At 43.3% G+C, this 18740-nt stretch overlaps 2 protein-coding genes across 2 annotated transcripts; one reads left to right on the top strand and one right to left on the bottom strand.

Moving 5' to 3' along the window:
* Positions 60-3216, top strand: LOC8054232 (pre-mRNA-splicing factor cwc25). Its single transcript, XM_002465635.2, has 4 exons — positions 60-274; positions 439-700; positions 2256-2313; positions 2398-3216. Exons 1-4 carry the CDS (start codon positions 174-176, stop codon positions 3000-3002), a joined length of 1026 nt encoding a protein of 341 aa, XP_002465680.1. The 5' UTR covers positions 60-173; the 3' UTR covers positions 3003-3216.
* LOC110437027 (dihydrolipoyllysine-residue succinyltransferase component of 2-oxoglutarate dehydrogenase complex 1, mitochondrial-like) lies at positions 5127-15842 on the bottom strand. Its single transcript, XM_021465050.1, has 13 exons — positions 15651-15842; positions 8574-8631; positions 8460-8487; positions 8260-8327; positions 8094-8168; positions 7957-8012; positions 7829-7873; positions 7389-7655; positions 6921-7015; positions 6333-6423; positions 6147-6257; positions 5817-6011; positions 5127-5730 (listed from the first exon to the last, which is right to left on the bottom strand). Exons 1-13 carry the CDS (start codon positions 15771-15773, stop codon positions 5539-5541), a joined length of 1404 nt encoding a protein of 467 aa, XP_021320725.1. The 5' UTR covers positions 15774-15842; the 3' UTR covers positions 5127-5538.

Genomic DNA, 18740 nt, shown 5'->3' on the forward strand with positions numbered 1-18740 from the left:
CACGAGTCACGACCACGGCGTCTGATGAGATATAGGCTTCGGCCCCGGCCCAACCCGGAGCACTCTTGGTCCTGATTTCAGGTCCAGGGTTCCAGGGCCAGGCACAAGCTACAAACCCTAACCCATCCGGAGCACAGGAAATTTTGGAGGCTGAAGCGGAAGGGGAGAAGACGATGACGACGAGGGAGCCGCACGAGGCGTCCCGGCGCGACGGGCGCGACCCGCACGGGAGACGCCCCCACTCCTCGTCCAGGTCGCGGAGGGACGATCCCAGGTACCAAGCCACTGCACCCCCATCGGATTTCCGATCTGACTGCGTTTTGGTATATGGATTAGTATGCTGGTTTTGGGGGGGGGGGGGGGGGGGGGGGCATCGGCGATTCTTTCTGGGCCTGCAGTTTCTTACGAGATAGCAATTTTTCTGAATCTCTTTTCTAGCCCAAGGAGAAGAAGAGATGACAGGAGGCGTGAATCGGACAGGTCTCACTACAGAAGTCGAGATGAAGAGTCTGCGGAGGTGGCTGACCATGATCAGAAGAGGGACAGAGATACTGCACAGGGCGATGATCCTCCGAATGCTGAGTCCAAGTCAGCGAGTGATGTGAAGAATGGCCCCTCCACCAGGCATGAGAGATCACCTAGGGGAACCAAACGATTTTCTGAGTCGAGAGAGGCATCGAGGCCTCGGTCTTTCTTTCAGGTTCTTGTCTTTTCTCAGTTTACTGTATTATACTAAAAGGGAATGTCACCAATAACTTCTGCTCTCTGTTTGAATTCAAATTGTTTCATAGCTACAATTAGTGTGCTTTGACTATCACAGCCTGGATACATTTTGTGCTCGTGGTGTTACAGAGCTGTCTCTATCATGGATAGCTGAACAGCAAGTATTTTATGGAGCTGTCACATTAGATAGCTGGCAGATTTGTGCTATTAGGCAGATCCATGGGTCAATATTTGCTGGTGGTCTGGAGCGCAAACCTCCCGGTTATGACAGCCCTGGTCACTACTGCAATTGTGTGGAGTTTTGTCTATTAACAAATACGGCTTTGAGCCTTTGATAGTAGAGACATTTAGTCTGCTCAAAACATTGCAAGTATTCCATGTTGTTATTCTGAAAAATATGAATATCTTCTATATATTTAATTTATTCTCAGAACTCAGATTTACGGTTAAGGACTTCTGAGTTTGTTAAGGGGCTCTGGAGTAAAGATGATTTTGTGATAGACGTTATTCCCTCCGTCCCTAAATAGGTGTCGTTCTCGCTTACCGAGGAGTCTCACTTTTAACTGTGACCAAATATATACAAGAAAATATTAATATTTATAGTACATAATTAGTATCATTAGATAGATCGTCAAATCTATTTTTAAAATAAACTTATTTGGAGATACAAAGGTTGCTAACATTTTCTATAAATCTAGCGACACTTATTTAGGGACAGAGGGAGTACCTGTTAAGATTGTGGCATGCTTTGTTTTTTTATGGGTGTGCGCTATTTGAAACGATGGCCTTAGTAAATTTGACTTTGGGACATGATAGTATTATTTCTTGCTGGTTTGATGAGTGATACATCAGCTGCATGTTTCGGTATTTTATAAGTACATGCAATTGCATAGGTAATTTAGTTTATATAGTTGATGGTCAACTGTTCAAACTTGGAGATTTTGTTTTGTGCCGTATAGTTTCTATGTGACTCTTGTTGGGTTTCATTTTCATTTAGCCAATCCCGACATGCTTGAGATTAAAAGGCTTTGTCATATAATCTCATTTTAAAATGGATTTGTGTTATCATATCTAGAATGTAGAAACCGGCATTTGAGACAATCAGCTTAAATTAGTACAAGCTTCACCCCCCCCCCCCCCCCAATGTTTAGTTCAAATATTCATTAGTTATGCTCTGTTTGTGATTATGTGCGAATCTGTTGTTGCATTTTAGTGATTTAATTTCCTGAACTGCAGTTTTATAGTGTACAGATTAGTTAGATTCATGGACATGGTTTGCCAGCTTTAGCTAACAGGACTATACTTGTTTTAATTAATGGTTACAAGTAACAACTGTAACCTTCATATGCAGTGGGGAGGTAGGTTTCAGCATAAAGAATGTTAGGTCATTGCTAAATCATAGAAATTTTTTGTCCACTTGTCTTACATAAATAACATATTCCTCCTGATGTAGTGGGACTTCTTTTATGACACATTGATTCAAATGCCCACTGTTTGTAACAATGTTAGACTACCTGTGCTTCTATGTACAGCACAATGAGCGTGGAAGTGCTGGGCAAGGTGGTCGGCACTATGACCGCCAGGCTAGTGGTGAGCTACCTTCTTAGTTCATGCTTTGTGCACTTATTTTATGCTCCATCCTCTATCCATGCTAAGTTATTTATTGTTTCTAAGACTATGGAAGGCAAAGGGACCATCTCTCTGATAGAGAGAAACAGAAGACCGAGGGACACAGTTTGCAAGGAAAGGTTGAGCTGGACCAGCAAAAGAAGGATGGTGATTCAACATGGAAGCATGATGGATTTTTCCAATTGGAGGAAGAAGCACCCCTTGCCAAGAAGAGGCCACCATTTCAGGAGATGAAGATACAAGAATCTGCTGCCACTGTAACAGAACCAGATTCTAGATCAAGGAAACTTGATCAGCCTGGGCTAACTTCTGCAGTGAGAGAAGAAAGGAGAAATTATCATGCACGAGGATTCGGAAATCATCGACCCTTCCTAAGGCCAGACGATCGAGGCTTCAGAAGGGGGTTTCCTGACCACAGGAGTGATGGCCAGAGAAATGGGTATGATTCAAGGGGAAGATTTCCTGGTAGGGGAGGAATGGACAGAGACAGGTTTAACAATCCATATGGTGGGAGAAGCAACGTAGAGCAGGCTTCTGGTGATCAAGAAGAAAAATGGAAGCATGACCTCTATGATCAGACAAACAGGAGCCCACCTCCAAAGACTGAGGAAGAGCAGATAGCAAAAGTTGAAGCGCTGTTGGCACTGTAGCTATCTTCTCTACGTCTGGAGTTATTTTTGTGTGATGATAGATTATCATGTACTTGGTTTCAGTTGTGTTGAATGCTGTCTTTTTTATTATATATATTTTACATATCTATGGGGATTAAGACACCTTATGAAGTAATTCCATTTGGACTAATAATATTGTACTAGACTATCATGAGTTTCATAACGTGAACCATCAAGGAAAAGTACAAGACAATCATGAGTTTCGTAAGTAAACAATTTCTCCTCGACTGCGTTTAGAGCTAAATTGCTTTCAGTGTGTTAACCTCATATTGTATAGTTTTATAACTGTAACTTGCAGTCGAACTGTCTGGGCTATTGTACACAAGCACTGTCCTATACTTGAGCATGCAATCCCTATGCAGAAAGCATCACCTGAGTGCCTTGTGCAGAAAGCATCACCTGACTGACAGTGTTCGAAGAATAACAAGCACGTATTTACAACAATAACAATGCGAAAACGAACAAACAGCTGGTGTCACCAGTGCTCAAGGACTTAAAATACCTTGCTTATGGAGTCAAATTTTAAAGATTCAACACTGTTGGCCCTTCCTAACATTTCTTTAAAAAAAAACTCTGGCTCAGTCACTCCCTTTTCTCACTCAAGCTCACTATCACAATCTCAAATCTAAGCCAAAAAAGTGAGTAGAGAAGGTGAGATGGGAGCAATGAATGAGTTTGGCTCGAAATAGGTTGCAAGAAATGAGGTATAAATACTCCCACGCAGTCACTTTTTTCAGACAAAGCTACGTCGAAGTGCCAAGATCTCGATCGACATAAATAAAACCACTGTAAATTTGATATTAGAATTGGGTTTAGAAATTTTTTGGAATACTCAGCTCAGCTCAATTCCAATTAGACCTACATTTCTTTTATCCCAATTACTCTCCATTCTAATTTATAAGATTAACTTTTCTACATATATAGTTTTTGCTATGTACGGACGAGCTACAGTTGGTGGCGACCTCGTCATGGGAATCTCCAAGTTGAGAGTTCGACTCCCCACACCTTGCATGTGCAATAACTGCCTTTTTTTGCAATTAGGATCAAGGGTTTTCTGTGAGAGTTTCCTCCCAGTGCAAAGTAAAGGCTGGAGCTTTTCTCGGCCTGTATAAGAGCAGAATGTTCGAGGGTCACTATTGCCGTGTTTAGTTACCAAATATTTTGCAAAATCACTACAGTAGGTGTTTTGTTGTTATGTGACAAATATTGTCCAATCATAGACTAACTAGGCTCAAAAGATTTGTCTCGTATATTTCGACCAAACTGTGCAATTAGTTTTTATTTTTATTTATATTTAATACTCCATGCATGCGTATAAAGATTCGATGTGACGGAAAATCTTGAAAAATTTTGAGTTTTGGCGTGGAAGTAAACAAAGCCTATATCCCCATGGGTCGAGTTTGTTTTCTCAACCTATATGAGTCAGCAGTAGGTGAAGCCTACAGAGCGAGAACTCAACGGCAAAACCCAGAGCTCACAGTGGATGTTTGACTTCCTCTGTTAAATTTTGTAAAATGGTTAATGTAGCACTTTTCGTTTGTATTTTACAATTATTGTCCAATAATGAACTAACTAAGCTCAAAAAAATTGTCTCGTAAATTACAAACAAACTATATAATTAGTTAAATTAGTTATTTTTTATCTATATTTAATATTTTATGTATGTGTCACAAGATTCGATGTGACAGAAAATCTTGAAAAAAAAATTGTAAAATTTTTTAAAACTAAACGGCGCCTTGGTGAAAGAGAGCTTTCCTTTCCTCTAGAATCAGTACTCCCTTCCAAACAACAATTTTCCTTTCCTATCGACCAAACTCATTCCTCCATTCAGGACAGACAATTCTCTAATAGAGGGTGTGGACGGAGAAATCAAATCATTCTAATAAGATGATGCATTAAATTTGGTGAAATGAGTTTATATTCCTTAGTAAATTTATCTATTTCATTCCTCAAACCAAACAAAATAAGAAAAAAAAATAGACAAACCCATTCCTCAAAGCGAACACCCTATAGACCTTTCCTCTGGACTCGATTCTTCCACTTTTCCTTTGGTTTTACAGGCCCTAAATGGACGTGTAGCCACAGGAAACGTGACAGCTAGAGTAAAAAAAGCAAACGTCGAGACAATTCCATTCAACAAAGCGAGCGATTGGAGCACTGTTTTAACGTCACGTGTTATACAACCAGACTCCATGAGTTGCAGACTGGCCAGCTGGAGGCGAAATTGTGAACCAACAAACAAAAATGCAGCAGCCTCTATTGCTCTTGCATGGTAAATAAAAATGACTGGGAACTGCATCCCGAAATGGAACATCCCGAAAATTAAACATGACCTCACATTGAGTTGAGTTTGCTGCTCTCTTCTACGATTATATATAGAGAAAAAACTCACGGTATCCTCAGCTCAGATTGTCTTCCTGAGGAAGTAATTCTTTTTCATCAGTCAAAAATTTGCATGGTATTATTTCCAGATAAGCACAAAAACAGTCTGGCAGGGGAGCGCTTGTGCGTGAATTTATATGTCAAGCAGCAACCTCCTGGGGTCCTCGACCACATCCTTGATGCGCCGCAGGAAGAAGACAGCCTCTCTGCCGTCAATCAGCCTGTGGTCGTATGTCAGCGCGAGGTACATCATTGGCCTCGCGAGGATGTCACCATTCACAACCACAGGGCGTTGCACAATGGAATGCATCCCCAGAATTGCCGACTGCAATTCACATAGATCACATTTCAGATCAATAAACATCTGCATGTTACAAAATGTGTCACTACTGATAAATGTGCAGCAGTTACCTGTGGGGGGTTGATGATAGGTGTGCTGATGAGGCTTCCATAGACACCACCATTGGAGATGGTAAATGTTCCTCCTGCCATGTCATCAATTGAGAGTGCCCCCTCAGTTGCCTTCTTTGCAAGGTTGTTTATCCCTTTCTCAATGTCAGCAAAGTTCATGGTATCAGCATCCCGGATAACAGGAACCACAAGGCCCTGAAAAAAACTCCAATTAGTTATATACATACATAGTAAATACTCCCTCATCCCAGACTATAGGCCATTTTGGCCTTTTTTTGGTACAAGAAAGGAGACAGCAGTCACCAGAGTAGCAAGCAAGCAATATGGTACCTTGGATGTGCCAACAGCAACACTGACGTCCACATAGTCTCTGTATATGATATCGTCACCATCAATGACAGCATTGACAATCGGTTGGTTTTGAAGTGCCGAAACAGCAGCCTGCCAAAATAAATAGAATTAGCCAGCCATATAAATGTTCGGTGCAAAAACTTTGCAACACAGACTGGCAAGTACCTTGACAAAGCAAGACATTAGGCCCAATTTGACACCATGCTTTGTGACAAATTCATCTTTATAATCAGAACGAAGTTTCATCAAATTGGTCCTGCATCATAAAATCATAAGATAAAAAAAAACACCTATACAGCTTTCAAGGAATCATAATGGCATTCCAAAAGATAATTATTGAAGTCCACATATAAAAGAACATAAATAAGTTGAGCCGCACAACGACACACCAGATATTTGCCCAATAAATGAAAAGATTTTCTTGTCAGTGTTACTGAATAAAAAAAATAAATTTCTATAAGCATTCATACATAACAATCATATATATTTTCATCTAACATAGGTTAGCGCATGTTTGTTAATTCAGGGTGATAGGTAGGGACAAGTGATCAATATATTGCCATATAGCTCAACAGATTACATTCTTTATTGCCTGAATACAGGCCACATCTTTGAACTGCTTAAAATATGGTAAGACAGAAACAGGTGTCACCATTTTATACAGTTGCGATGACGGCAGGAGCACAAATATAAACTGATCAAACAGAGATCTACTGTAGCAATCTACTGGAAGGAATACATGAGAACACTTACATGTCAACTTCATTAAATGTAGTCAGCATTGCAAAGGTGTTCTGAGAATCCTTAAGCCGGTTTGCAATACGCTTTCTGAGCCTTGGCATCGGCACCTGCAATATCATAGTAAATGTCAGTTAAGCCAAGTGCTATGTATCTTGTTTACTGCAGTTTCTATTTACTGTCCAGTAGTTATCAGGTTCCTTGGCAACCAAGTTGGTCATGGTGCCTTGGAAACCAAGTAGGTTAAGCATCTACTTTTGCTAAAGAATATGCTGTAGTAGGTGGCTGTCCACTTAGGCTATATAAGCAGTGGCAGCACCCCTGTGTAACTAAGCCTGTAATACTTATCTTCAATCCAAGCGGCTGTATGCCAAGCTGCCCTCTGGGCTTTACCCCTATCTGATCTACGTGTGGCCAACAGTAAAATATGTGCATGTCCTTCAACAACATCTGAACTCTGTAATTGGATAATATTATCCTTACCCTTCGCTCTCGTTCTTTTGGAGGGAGCTGTGGTTCTGAAGGGGACATTTTTGATGGTGCAGTTGGCTTTGGTGCTTGCATCTTGGGAGGTTCAACTTTTGGGGCTTTTTCCTCTACCTTTGGTTTCTCTTCAACTTTAGGCGTTGATGATTCTTTTGGAGTTGCTTCCTCAGATGGAGCAACATGTGTTTCAGCAGGTTGAGCAGACTTGGATATGATTGCAACTTTAGTGCCGGGAGTAACTGTGTCGCCTTCACTAGCAATGAGCTGTAAACAACAGTCAGAAATAGCAACACTTAGTATGTGAACAGCTGTTGATCCTGTTAACGAGCAGATAAGCATGGTATATAGTGTGTATTCCTGACATCTGCAGAGTAAAGGTAAAGCATTGCCATGAAAGTAGACTGGAAGCTCGGAAGGAGTAAAACAATTCAATTCACCTTTTCAATAACACCAGCCTCAGGACTTGCAACATCTATAGTGACCTGGAACAAAAGGGAAAGTCATGTGGTTATGACCACTAGCAAATATGAAGTTCCACTAATGTTCAAACAGAAGCCTCCAATACCTTATCAGTTTCAATCTGTGCTATGGGTTCATCGGCCTCGACTCTGTCTCCAGGTTCTGTATATAAGAAAAAGAAAATATTATCACAGGGAGAGGGAGAGAGAGAGAGAGAGAGAGAGAGAGAGAGAGGGAGCATACTCTTCAGGAAGTTAGCAAGAGTTCCATCAGTTACAGATTCACCCATGAAGGGCACAACAGCCTCAAACTTGTCTCCTACATAGAACAAAAAACAGAACTTTATAAACGCATAACAAGGAACACATTTGTCAAACACTATCCGCCTCACAATGCTATTGTGGCTTACCGTTGTCTGAAGCAAATGACCTACTCCAGACTTGGTATAGATAGGGATTAGGTAAGTAACAGCTTTTTCTACAAAATTCAATAACAATATTACAATAATGTAGTACATACATAAAAAGAGAGACAGACGTAAAAATATTTGGCATGAGGTTAGTAATGACATCTATATTCATCAACTAGAGCATGCTATCTGATATTTACCTTGTCAGATTTGAGCATTGGGAAGTAGCTGGAATCAAAGTTGGAGAAAAACGCATGTATTATAGTCAATAGTTGAGATCAAATACTGAAAATAGGGCTAGTCAGAGTAATAACCAGAAAGTTGACTGCTGTAGCTTCTGGCATGTGTAGAACTCCTTTGGAGGCCTAGTGCCTGCAAGTAAATCAGAACAGTGAGGAAGAGAATTGAAGTGGAGGATTACTGAAATTATACTATTATAGAAGCTTATACTTTGTGTATCATTTGTGCATTAGCATTGCTACAGACATGAAATGGAAATGGCATAGAAATTCCGAGATTTCACATAACCAAGAAGACTTAGTGCACTTAATTATATAGCAAAATAACATGTGCATCAATATTTTCACTTAATTGTATAGCAAAATAACATGTGCATCAATATTTTCACTTAATTATATAGCAAAATAACATGTGCATAAGAAAAATTCATCTACCAGGGTCCAGGGGGGCTTGGCCCTCTTCATCCCCACCCTCCCTCCGCCCCTAGCGGAGGCAGCTTCGCTGGTTCTAGTTGGCCTCCACAAGACAGCTGTTGGTCTACCATCCACTACTATTACCCTAAGATTTTTCTGAGGTGGTCAAAGTGTTAATGGAGGTGGGCATGTGTCTGTCTCTACTTCCACGACATTCTAAATCCTAATTTATAGAGGCAGAAATAATAGCTGCCTCTATTAATAAATTAGTTAATTAATTAATTATTAATTAATCAGCAAGCCTCAATGTTTTCAGGTCGTCCTATTAATTGCGATTAGTCGTCCTGGTCGGTCCCAAGTGTTCGATTAGGAGGTCGAACTCGACCAGCTCGACCAGAAAGCTGATCGTCCGATTAGTCGACAACTAATCGCGATTAGTCGTCTGACCAGGTCATGGACGACCAGTTTGGTTACTCTGTTTTTGGGCCTGTTTAACTGGGCTGGCATGTGGGCTGCTGGGCTTGCAGCTTAGACTGTTAGAGTTAGTATAGATAGTATAGATAACTAGGGTAAATGTTAGTTATTAGCTATTGCAGCAGTGCTGCTGTTAAGGTGTGTCAAGATCAAAACTGCATTAGTGTTGCTGCTTGCTAATTATGGTTTTCTTTGGTATTCCAGGCTTCCAGCAGCAAGTCAGCAAAGAAATGGAGTTTGGGACATGAATATAGACCTCTGGACAGTGCAGAAAAGAGAGGAAAACAACTCCCACAAGTAAGTCACCAGCTAAACACTAAGGCCTCCTTTGGCAGTACAAAATCCCGCCGGGTTCCCTGCAGATTCCCTGGGCCAGGAAAACGCGGGGCAAGCTCCCCTGGGCCAATTCCTCGCGCCGTTTGGAAACTCACGAAACACGGAATGCAGCCCCAATCCCTTTGTTTTCCACGAGGCAGGAAGCCACGAGTCATCAGGCCGGGAGCGCTTCCCTGCCCGTTGTCTCGCGAGTGGCAATCGCAACGTATCGCGCGTCATTTCTTCTCCCCGATTCCACCTCGACTGAGACTGCCCATTCCGCCGTCGTCACCATGGATCATCTCCTATGCCGTCACCTCCGCTGCGTCTCCTCTACCAGCATGGCAACACCTCCGCCTCCGCATGGTGAGTCTCAAACCTCCTCCTCCATCCGCACCTCCCTGCATCTGCTAGGGTTTCTTCTTCTCTCTGTTCCACTCACTGGCCCTTGTTAGATCCAGATTTGGACAGCAACCAGTTGTTTGTGTGTTTACTTGGAGGAACAAAGCAGCTGCATGTCGAGAGAGCAAGGGAGGCGCGTTTTAGCGGTGGTGCTCAGCGGTGAGCAGGTGAAGCGGCAGCGTGGCAAAGCAGACTGTTGTTGTTGTTGCTAACTGAACTCGAGTTCAGTCATAATCTCACTCAGTTAGCTCTCTGATCTTTTGATTTCATGTGTAAATGATTTAGTCAGCCTTAGCAAAAGTTATTTGTGGTCCAGTGAGCCACTATATTGGTTTAAGGATCAAAATTGAATTATCAACTGTTTGTTATAAGATATAAAGGTCCTAAGGTTTGGTAAATTTGGTATAGAATTAAGAATTCAAGATTTAGCTTCCGAGTTAGCAAACTGTTGTCTCTTGGCAAATTTGAAGGGCTTCAAAACTATTGATCCTGATATGTTAGTTAACATGAACAAGGCCATTTGATATACCAAGATTGATACTATAGATTTGTTCAAAATTTCCAGAAATGTTATTCCTAAAACTGCTTTCACACTTAGCTTCCAAACTGAATGTCAAATTTGCTTTTAGAGTTGCAAGTATAGGGTTCATACTTGCAGTTTGTCAGTCAAAATTTAACTCTGCCATATAAAATTTCTTCCAATCCTATATGCATGTGGTCCGTACAACCTTAAGCAAAACTGCTCTATTCCTGATCTGTATCTCTACCTTGTTAAAGCACATATATGAATTAGTCTTTGAACTGGTAGATCAAGGAGCTCAAAGGTTACTTGCTAAAAAATATTTTTAGATATGAACTTCATAGTTCAGAGCTAAGTTGCAGAGATATATCAAACAACTTTCTTTAGCATTTGTCATGGGCATAAAGAGGGGCGCCGTAGGGCGCAAGTGTCCTAGTTGGGCCTTAAGCCCATTAGTGTTAATTAGTGTCTCTCTTAGTTATTTGTCTATAGGAATAGTACCATATTGTCTAGGCACAAGAGGTGTTAGTCCTATGTACCTTTTATATTCAGCCCATGGGACACAATGGAAAAGCAATGAATTATGAAGAAACAATTCTAGTCTCCCTCATTCTCTTAAGCTCTTGGCAAAGCATAAGGCCTAGTTATCCCAAGCTCTTGGCAAAGCATAAGGCCTAGTTATCTATCTCCCAAATATCCACCGCGTTCATAACATCTGGTATCTAGAGAGTCCAGCGATCCTCCTCCATCAGCCGGATCCTCCAGCACCTTCGATCCTCCATCAGCCGAATCCTCCAGCACTTCCGATCCTCCATCAGCCGTTTCCACAAAAAAAGATACCAATCCAGATCGCCGCGTCGCCTACCTCATCCATCGTGCCGCGCCGCCATAGCAACGCCACCAGCCACCGCTGCACCCCCATCAGCACAGCCGCCGCGCCGTAGCCCCATCACCACCATCCACCGCCGCCACAATCATCGATCCAGATCCGCCACAACACACCGCCGCTGCCACGCTTTGCCTCGATGGACTTCCCTAAATTTGCGGGGAAATCTGATCCTGTGGGCTTCGTCAACCAGTGCGACTCCTACTTCCGCCGAGAGCGCATCATGGAGGAAGAAAAGGTATGGCTGGTTTCCCGTAATTTGGAAGATGACGCCCGGGTTTGGTTCCTACAAGTCCAGCACGCTGAAGGCACCCCGGCGTGGCGTCGCTTCACCGAGCTCCTGCACCTGCGCTTCACATCGCCCCCGTGCCCCGACCTGCTCCACCATGTGTCTCCTGCTTCCAACGACACTTCCCGCATCTTTGCTGATATATTCACGCAGCTGGATCGGATCAAGGAGTTGCTCAACGCGAAGGATAAGAAGGACCGTGAATGCCGGGCGGCTGTACGTCTCCAGGCAGCAGCACGAAGACTCCTGGCACGTCGCCGAGCGCAGGCTCTTCGTGCCACAAAAGCATCGAAGGAGCAAGCAACGGTGCGCCTCCAGGCAACAGTGCGAGGAATGCTTGTCCGTCGCATGGTGCGGCAGATACGCGTGCTCCTCAGCTCGACGTTGTCATACGTGTTCATCCACTCGGACTCGCCGATACGGCCTGCGGCTCCAATTGCAGTGGAGGTCCAAGTATGGGCGTTTCCAGTGCAGCGACCTCGCATCCAGCATCAGGCATCAAAGGCTATCTCATTTATCCTTGTGCCTGCCGTGGTGCTAGACACTTTCAGCATAAGGGCCAGCTGCTTCACACTCCACACTTCAGCCTACATGAAGCCAGCAGAGGCGCTCTTTCCATGGGATCCAGGTGGATATCCTTGTATTTTAGTCTTCAATAAAAAGGGGAAGCCGAGATGTAAAAGGCTTAACCCTATTTCGCTTCAGCTCTCCAGCTCGAGGACGAGCTGGGTCTCCAAGGGCGGGGGAGATGTCATGGGCATAAAGAGGGGCGCCGTAGGGCGCAAGTGTCCTAGTTGGGCCTTAAGCCCATTAGTGTTAATTAGTGTCTCTCTTAGTTATTTGTCTATAGGAATAGTACCATATTGTCTAGGCACAAGAGGTGTTAGTCCTATGTACCTTTTATATTCAGCCCATGGGACACAATGGAAAAGCAATGAATTATGAAGAAACAATCTAGTCTCCCTCATTCTCTTAAGCTCTTGGCAAAGCATAAGGCCTAGTTATCCCAAGCTCTTGGCAAAGCATAAGGCCTAGTTATCTATCTCCCAAATATCCACCGCGTTCATAACAGCATTTTTGTTTGGTTCAAATTATTATTAATATTAGATCTTTGATCAGCAAGGAGTACATTATTTGATAGCGCCCGCCATACATAGTTCCAATTTAGGGTGAACTATTGACATAAGTTCATAAATAAAATTTCTTTACAATGAACACCAAACCTTGAACAATTTAACTATTTTTAGCTTCGCAAATTGCAAGTAACTTTTACATCTTCTCAAAATATTGAAATTTAAACATCACATAAAATTGGATTTTCACCAAATGTTTATCGGAGCTTTATTTTAAGCTGGACCACATCTTATAGTCAATAACTTTTGTTTCGGAAATTTGCAAAGTATTTAAGACAAACTTATTTTGTTGTCCTCCAAATATGGTCAAAACATCATGATTACATACAAAGCAAAAAGAATTACTGACTATGCTGTAGTTTGAAACCCAGAAGCCGCCGCTGCCATCTACCTACTGTAATCTAATATGCCACATGTGTCCTGATCCCTGTGTCAAGCTACACCGACCGACCATCTTCAAGTGCTGACTGAAGAAGGTGTTCCTCCTAGATAGAAGGCAGCAAGCGTCCAGGAGTTGGAGCAGCCATCGATGCCCAAGAGAGCAGCGTGTCCAATGATGAGGCCTCTGTGTCGAGCAGAGGTGGTTTGATAAGCAGACGTTTCTCCTTTCCATCTAATTTCTATTAACAATTCCTTGATTTTATAATGATAACCTTCTATTTAGATTAGCATCCAGATAGCAACTCAGACATTATAATCAACCCATTGATAAACATTCAGTCTGACATTCTTGCTATATCTTGTTGTGTAAGTAATTCAGCAAAATTCTTTTCCATTGAGCTTTTCTGAAAACCATCTAAGGCTTAGGAACCTGGAACTTTTGAATTGCAATGTGCGATAGCTTAAATCATCATGGTTTTTAAGGACATTGACTGTTGTGTGGTTGCACTTGGTTTTCCTCTGAATTCTGAAAGTAAAAGTCAAGTACACAAATACAGAGGATGTTGCAAGCTAATTCTAGTTCTATATGCCTGTGATTAGAATGTTAGTTCTGAGCATTCTCAATTTAGGATTTCCATTCAATATATGGTTATCATGATATGATTTTGCAGCATTACTATTATGTAGTCTCTACTCTAATTTTTACTCAATGTATCTGCAGGAGTTTAACAGAGAAATAAGGTTTACATCAAGACTTTGATCCAAAGAAATCATCTGCAAGATTGAGGAAGCTGCAAAAGTGTCAAGTTCTTAATTAGTTAATGGTTATTGCAGATAGTCTCAGTTCATATCATATTTTAACTATCTATGTATTTGAATAGAGAGACATGTGATATATTTTATCCAGTACAATTTTCATAAAGTACAGGCAAATGTTGTCATATATTTTTGTTGGTTAAATTTAAGTTTTGCGGTCTTCAGGTTTTGGTTTCAGAAAGAATCTAACGTTCTCATTTGGACAGCATGCTTAGTTTGAATGTGACAGGTTTTTTTATTTTTTGAGCTATTTGTTATATCCTTGAATTGCTACCCCTTGTTTAGCATTTTTTTATGTTACTCACTTTCCTATTCACTTGCATTTTATGTTTTTATTAAACATATGTATCATCGGATGATCCTTCATGTATACATATTGCTGGTTTGTCCAAGTCAACAGTTATAAACCAACACCCTGGGAAAGCTTCCAAATAGCAATGGGGAAGTTACCCCATGCGGGGATATCCCCCCAGCAGGTGGACGGGGATTGCCTTGTCCAAAAAATTCCCTCCCACCTGATCATTTCCCTGGGTTAATCACCCTGTGGCTGCCAAAGTAGCCCTAATGCAGTATTTATGCTTCCTTTATTGTGTATAATATAGTATACATATAGAGGTATATATATAGGTATATGTCCTGATATACATGGACGACGTCTGGTCGGTCCCAGGTCGATCAGGTTCGACCAGCCGACCTGAAAACATTGGCGAGCCTATCAATGCGGCATGCTGAGCCCATCCACGAGGCCCTTCGAGCCCATCTACACGCTGCCACCGCTGCTCGCCCAATCCGTGCGCTATCACCGCTCCTTGTCAGATCCACACACGTCGCAGCCCGGTCCTAGATGTCAGCCACAAGCCCAGATGCCGCCCTTGATCTGTGTCAGCCGTCGCGAGCCTCATGCCGCCGCCGCTGCTGGAGGGGCTCGGCCCGAGACCCCGCACTACCGCTGATGGAGCGTCGTGGTCCGCGCAAGCCCTGCCAACAGAGCATGGTGGGCTCTGCGCGAGCACTACAGCCTATGAGAGAGAAAGGATGGAGGTGTGGCGTGTGTGAGGGACGGGAGTGAAGGGGCCAGCAATGGCATGCCTTATAGAGTTATAGTTAGGGTTTGCTAAGGGAGCTAGATTGGGCCAAATGGATTTGACACAATAAACCGCAGTGGCCATGCCAGCCAGCCCCAGATTCCCTTCCTGGGCAAACCCAATCCTAACCCTAAAGCTAACTAATAAACCGGGGCTGCAGCCAAATAGAAACAGGACAACACGGATCTGAGGCTTAAACGCGACCAAAGAAATTTGGCAATCAGTCAAATGGAATTCAAGCAATCCAGCAGGTGGACAATTCAGGTGATTGGGTCCAACTAAATTAGCATGCCCCATTAATTCCACAGATCCGTAATTCCTGGGGCCAATACAACAGCCGTGGTGTTCAGGTCAGGTCAGGTCGCCTATCTCGACAAACCCTAACCAGTCGAGCCCGAATAACAAGGAGGAGGAGGCTGGAGGAGGAGATTCCTTACCTCGGTAGGTGCGGAGCTGCTGAGGATTTGCCTTGCCTGAAGACACCGCTGCTGCTCCAGGGGCTGCCGGAGCCGGAGCCGGAGCGAGCGGGCAGCAGACCGGAGCATCGCCGCCGACGCCATAGGCGAATGGTGTGGGAGGCGCGGAGGTGGTGCGGGACGGGGGAGTGCGAGACGAGCGAGTCTCTCGTGGTTATATGCGGTCGTGCCTCGTGCGAGCGAATTTCCAACGTGGCTCGCTGACGGGTGGACCATAGGTTCTGGGCGCGTGAGCCAACAGGCCCAACACCGCGCGCCCGGGCGTCGGGGTGCGGCCGTGCGGCATTGTATTTTCACTGGCCAGTGGACCATGGGGCGCATAGACCCACGGGCCGTGAGGACGGGTGTGCAACTGCAAGCAAGGCGTGCGTGGTCTCGACGTTTGTTCGGGCTAGTGGAACGGGCTTGGGGCGAGTGGAACCATGCCAATTTTCCTTTCATCTTTTTTTTCCTTCGACTCATTGGTTTCATTTGGGTTTTAGGTCTTGTTTGAATCTAAAGTTATTAATCCTTTTTAACTTCTGTGGTACAAACAATTAAAATGTGTAATCACTTGCAGTGTTTACGTCGTATAGTGCTAATAAATGATTGAATTTTTCTAACGCAAGATCTGAAGAATGAGTCCCTTTTGGACAATATATTGATATAAACACCTGCAGGATCGAGGTGTTCAAACATGCACGCCATCGTCCTTGATGGTGCCCCTTCATGCTTTTGGTTCAATACTGCAGAATGAGTTTTTAGCTATTTTCATTGTTCCGTAAATGCATTGTTATGGAAATTTAGGGGCATTATTGATCCTAATTTTATCTGTTATACACTTTTTTGGGTTAGATTCGAATCCTTGGACTTGCCTTCTTCTTGACACCGAGGAAGTTCAAACTGTAGCCATGGTTGTCTTGCATGTGGCATGCAATCAGGTTTAATGCAATTTTGAAACACCACTCTTACAGCCATCTATAAGAGCATCTCCTAGAGTCTTTGCAAATCTCACTCTCTACATTTAGAGAACCATTTCTATAAAAATCACTTTCTATATTTCTTCACTCTCCAACAGCTTTTCTATTCTCGTGGGCACTCTAGAGAGCCGTTCTCGTCTTCTATTTTAGGCTAGAGAAAAATCTGAAATAAAAGATGGCTTTGCATAACCATTTACACAAACTGTTGAAGGATAATTTTTCACCAAAATATATATTCCTAGTATTTAGGAAGAATTTATATAGTCTTTTGGAGTTGCTCTAATACCTTTTTTCTTAATATATTGGTGCAACTGACCTATTTTGTTGGTGAGAAGTGATGCTGTTGCATAAGCTAGGCTACCAATATGTATGGTTACATGATATACTATCTTTATGTGCTACTCAAAGTATCTTTTATTTTACATAGTGTCATTGATCTAAAATGCCAAAACACGTGGCAGAGAAAAATTACAGCATGTGTTAACCATTTGGATTTTGTGATAGTTTCTGAATTTTATTTGCAGCCAAAGATGTATGCACAAAGTTGTGGGTGATTCTGAGCATTTCCCTACTTGAAAAAAGTTTGCTTATGAGATCTATATAATTGAAACTGCATATGCAAGTAATCGTGTATATTTCTTTTTGACTCTACCAGCTATCAAGTAGAGTGAAGAATCATGTCTTTTTATTTTTAGTAGTGTGCTGAAAGCCAATGTGGACGATTTATTGTGAGGCTTTTAGTAGTAGAGATTTATATTATCTTCTATGGGCAATCAGAAAACATGTAGGCCTTCTTTAGATGCACATATATCTACATTAAACCATAAGGGTTACGACTTACGAGGCGGGCATTGCAACCGCCTTCAATCAATGCTCACGGTTAATCCATGATCTATGGAGGCGGTTGTTTTACCCGCCTCCAGAAATCAAACATGAAAAACAAAAAAAAACCAATGGATAGGCCCGACAAGCCCATCCACGTCTCGCCGAGCCCATCCAAGTATTGCGCACCCCGACTATCGGCTGGATCTGTGCATTTGTCACCATCGTCGTCCCTGGATCCGGTCGCACTGCCCTCGATCTGCTGCCAGGGATGCCACCACCATCAATCCGCAGCCGGAGGGCGAGCACGCCCTAGATCCACCACCGGAGGATGCCACCACCCTTGATTTGCTACTCACGGATGCCACCACCCTCGATCCACCGTCGGAGGATAGGCACGCCTAGGATCCGCCACCAATGAGCGTGCCTACCCTATCCACCATCGGGGAGCGCCACAAACCTCCTCGCGCGTGGATCTCGTCGACCTTCGCCTCCTCGCACCGGATCGCGCGAAGCCGCAGAATTCCAATCTCATCAGGGCTGCGAGCTCGGTGGATGCGCTGCTTGCTCCTGGTTGCGTCGCCGCCCTCGAGAACCGCACGGCACTGCTCCTCGAGGACTGTGTGTCGCCGCTCTAGGGCTATGTGTCGTCGCCATCATGGAAGAGAAGGGAGCTGAGCGGACCAGAGGAGGTAGGAGGGATGGAGGCGAGTGTACCAGAGAAGGGAGAGGGAGTGAGGCTAGCACACGACGAGGGAGATGGAAGGGGGGAGTAAGGCCAACACACGGAGGGAAAGGTAGTGTGGCACCGATACGAGTGAGCAAGGGTTAGGGAGTAGGCTTGAGGCTAAAAACCTTAAAAGGGTGTGTATATATATACATGTTTTTGTAACTAGGCCTCTTGGGCTTTGCTTGGGCTCAGATTTTAGGAGACAAGCCTTATATGGTGTCCGCCTTCGAAAATCTATTTGTGGAGGCGGTTATACTAAAACGATCGCCTCTGGTGGGCGTTGGCTAATGGCAGCCCTCCCCCCCCAAAAAAACGATCGCCTCCAGAAATATAAATTTTTTTGAGACAGTTGTTTTAAAAAAGATTGCCTCCATAAATCAATTTTACGAGGCAGGTAATATAGTTCTCGTACACTTTATGTTGATCCATTATTTCTTTTTGGCTTCAGATGTATGGTAATGGAGTCCATTGTTACACAAGATAGTGAACTGGTGTTATCTAATATACTTATGATTTTGGTCAAGAATCACGACAACCAGC

This window comes from Sorghum bicolor, chromosome 1, assembly GCF_000003195.3.
Source record: "Sorghum bicolor cultivar BTx623 chromosome 1, Sorghum_bicolor_NCBIv3, whole genome shotgun sequence".
NCBI classification, from domain to species: domain Eukaryota; kingdom Viridiplantae; phylum Streptophyta; class Magnoliopsida; order Poales; family Poaceae; genus Sorghum; species Sorghum bicolor.

What these genes read in the sequence shown, in the direction of transcription:
- LOC8054232 (XM_002465635.2), top strand. Translation starts at nt 174, where the DNA reads ATGACGACGAGGGAGCCGCACGAGGCGTCCCGGCGCGACGGGCGCGAC. An exon ending in GGCCTCGGTCTTTCTTTCAG is followed by an intron (nt 701 to 2,255) that starts GTTCTTGTCTTT and finishes TTCTATGTACAG; the next exon opens with CACAATGAGCGTGGAAGTGC. An exon ending in CTATGACCGCCAGGCTAGTG is followed by an intron (nt 2,314 to 2,397) that starts GTGAGCTACCTT and finishes ATTGTTTCTAAG; the next exon opens with ACTATGGAAGGCAAAGGGAC.
- LOC110437027 (XM_021465050.1), bottom strand. Translation starts at nt 15,773, where the DNA reads ATGGCGTCGGCGGCGATGCTCCGGTCTGCTGCCCGCTCGCTCCGGCTC. An exon ending in CAATGCTCAAATCTGACAAG is followed by an intron (nt 8,328 to 8,459) that starts GTAAATATCAGA and finishes TGAATTTTGTAG; the next exon opens with AAAAAGCTGTTACTTACCTA. An exon ending in CAAAAGAACGAGAGCGAAGG is followed by an intron (nt 7,016 to 7,388) that starts GTAAGGATAATA and finishes ATGATATTGCAG; the next exon opens with GTGCCGATGCCAAGGCTCAG.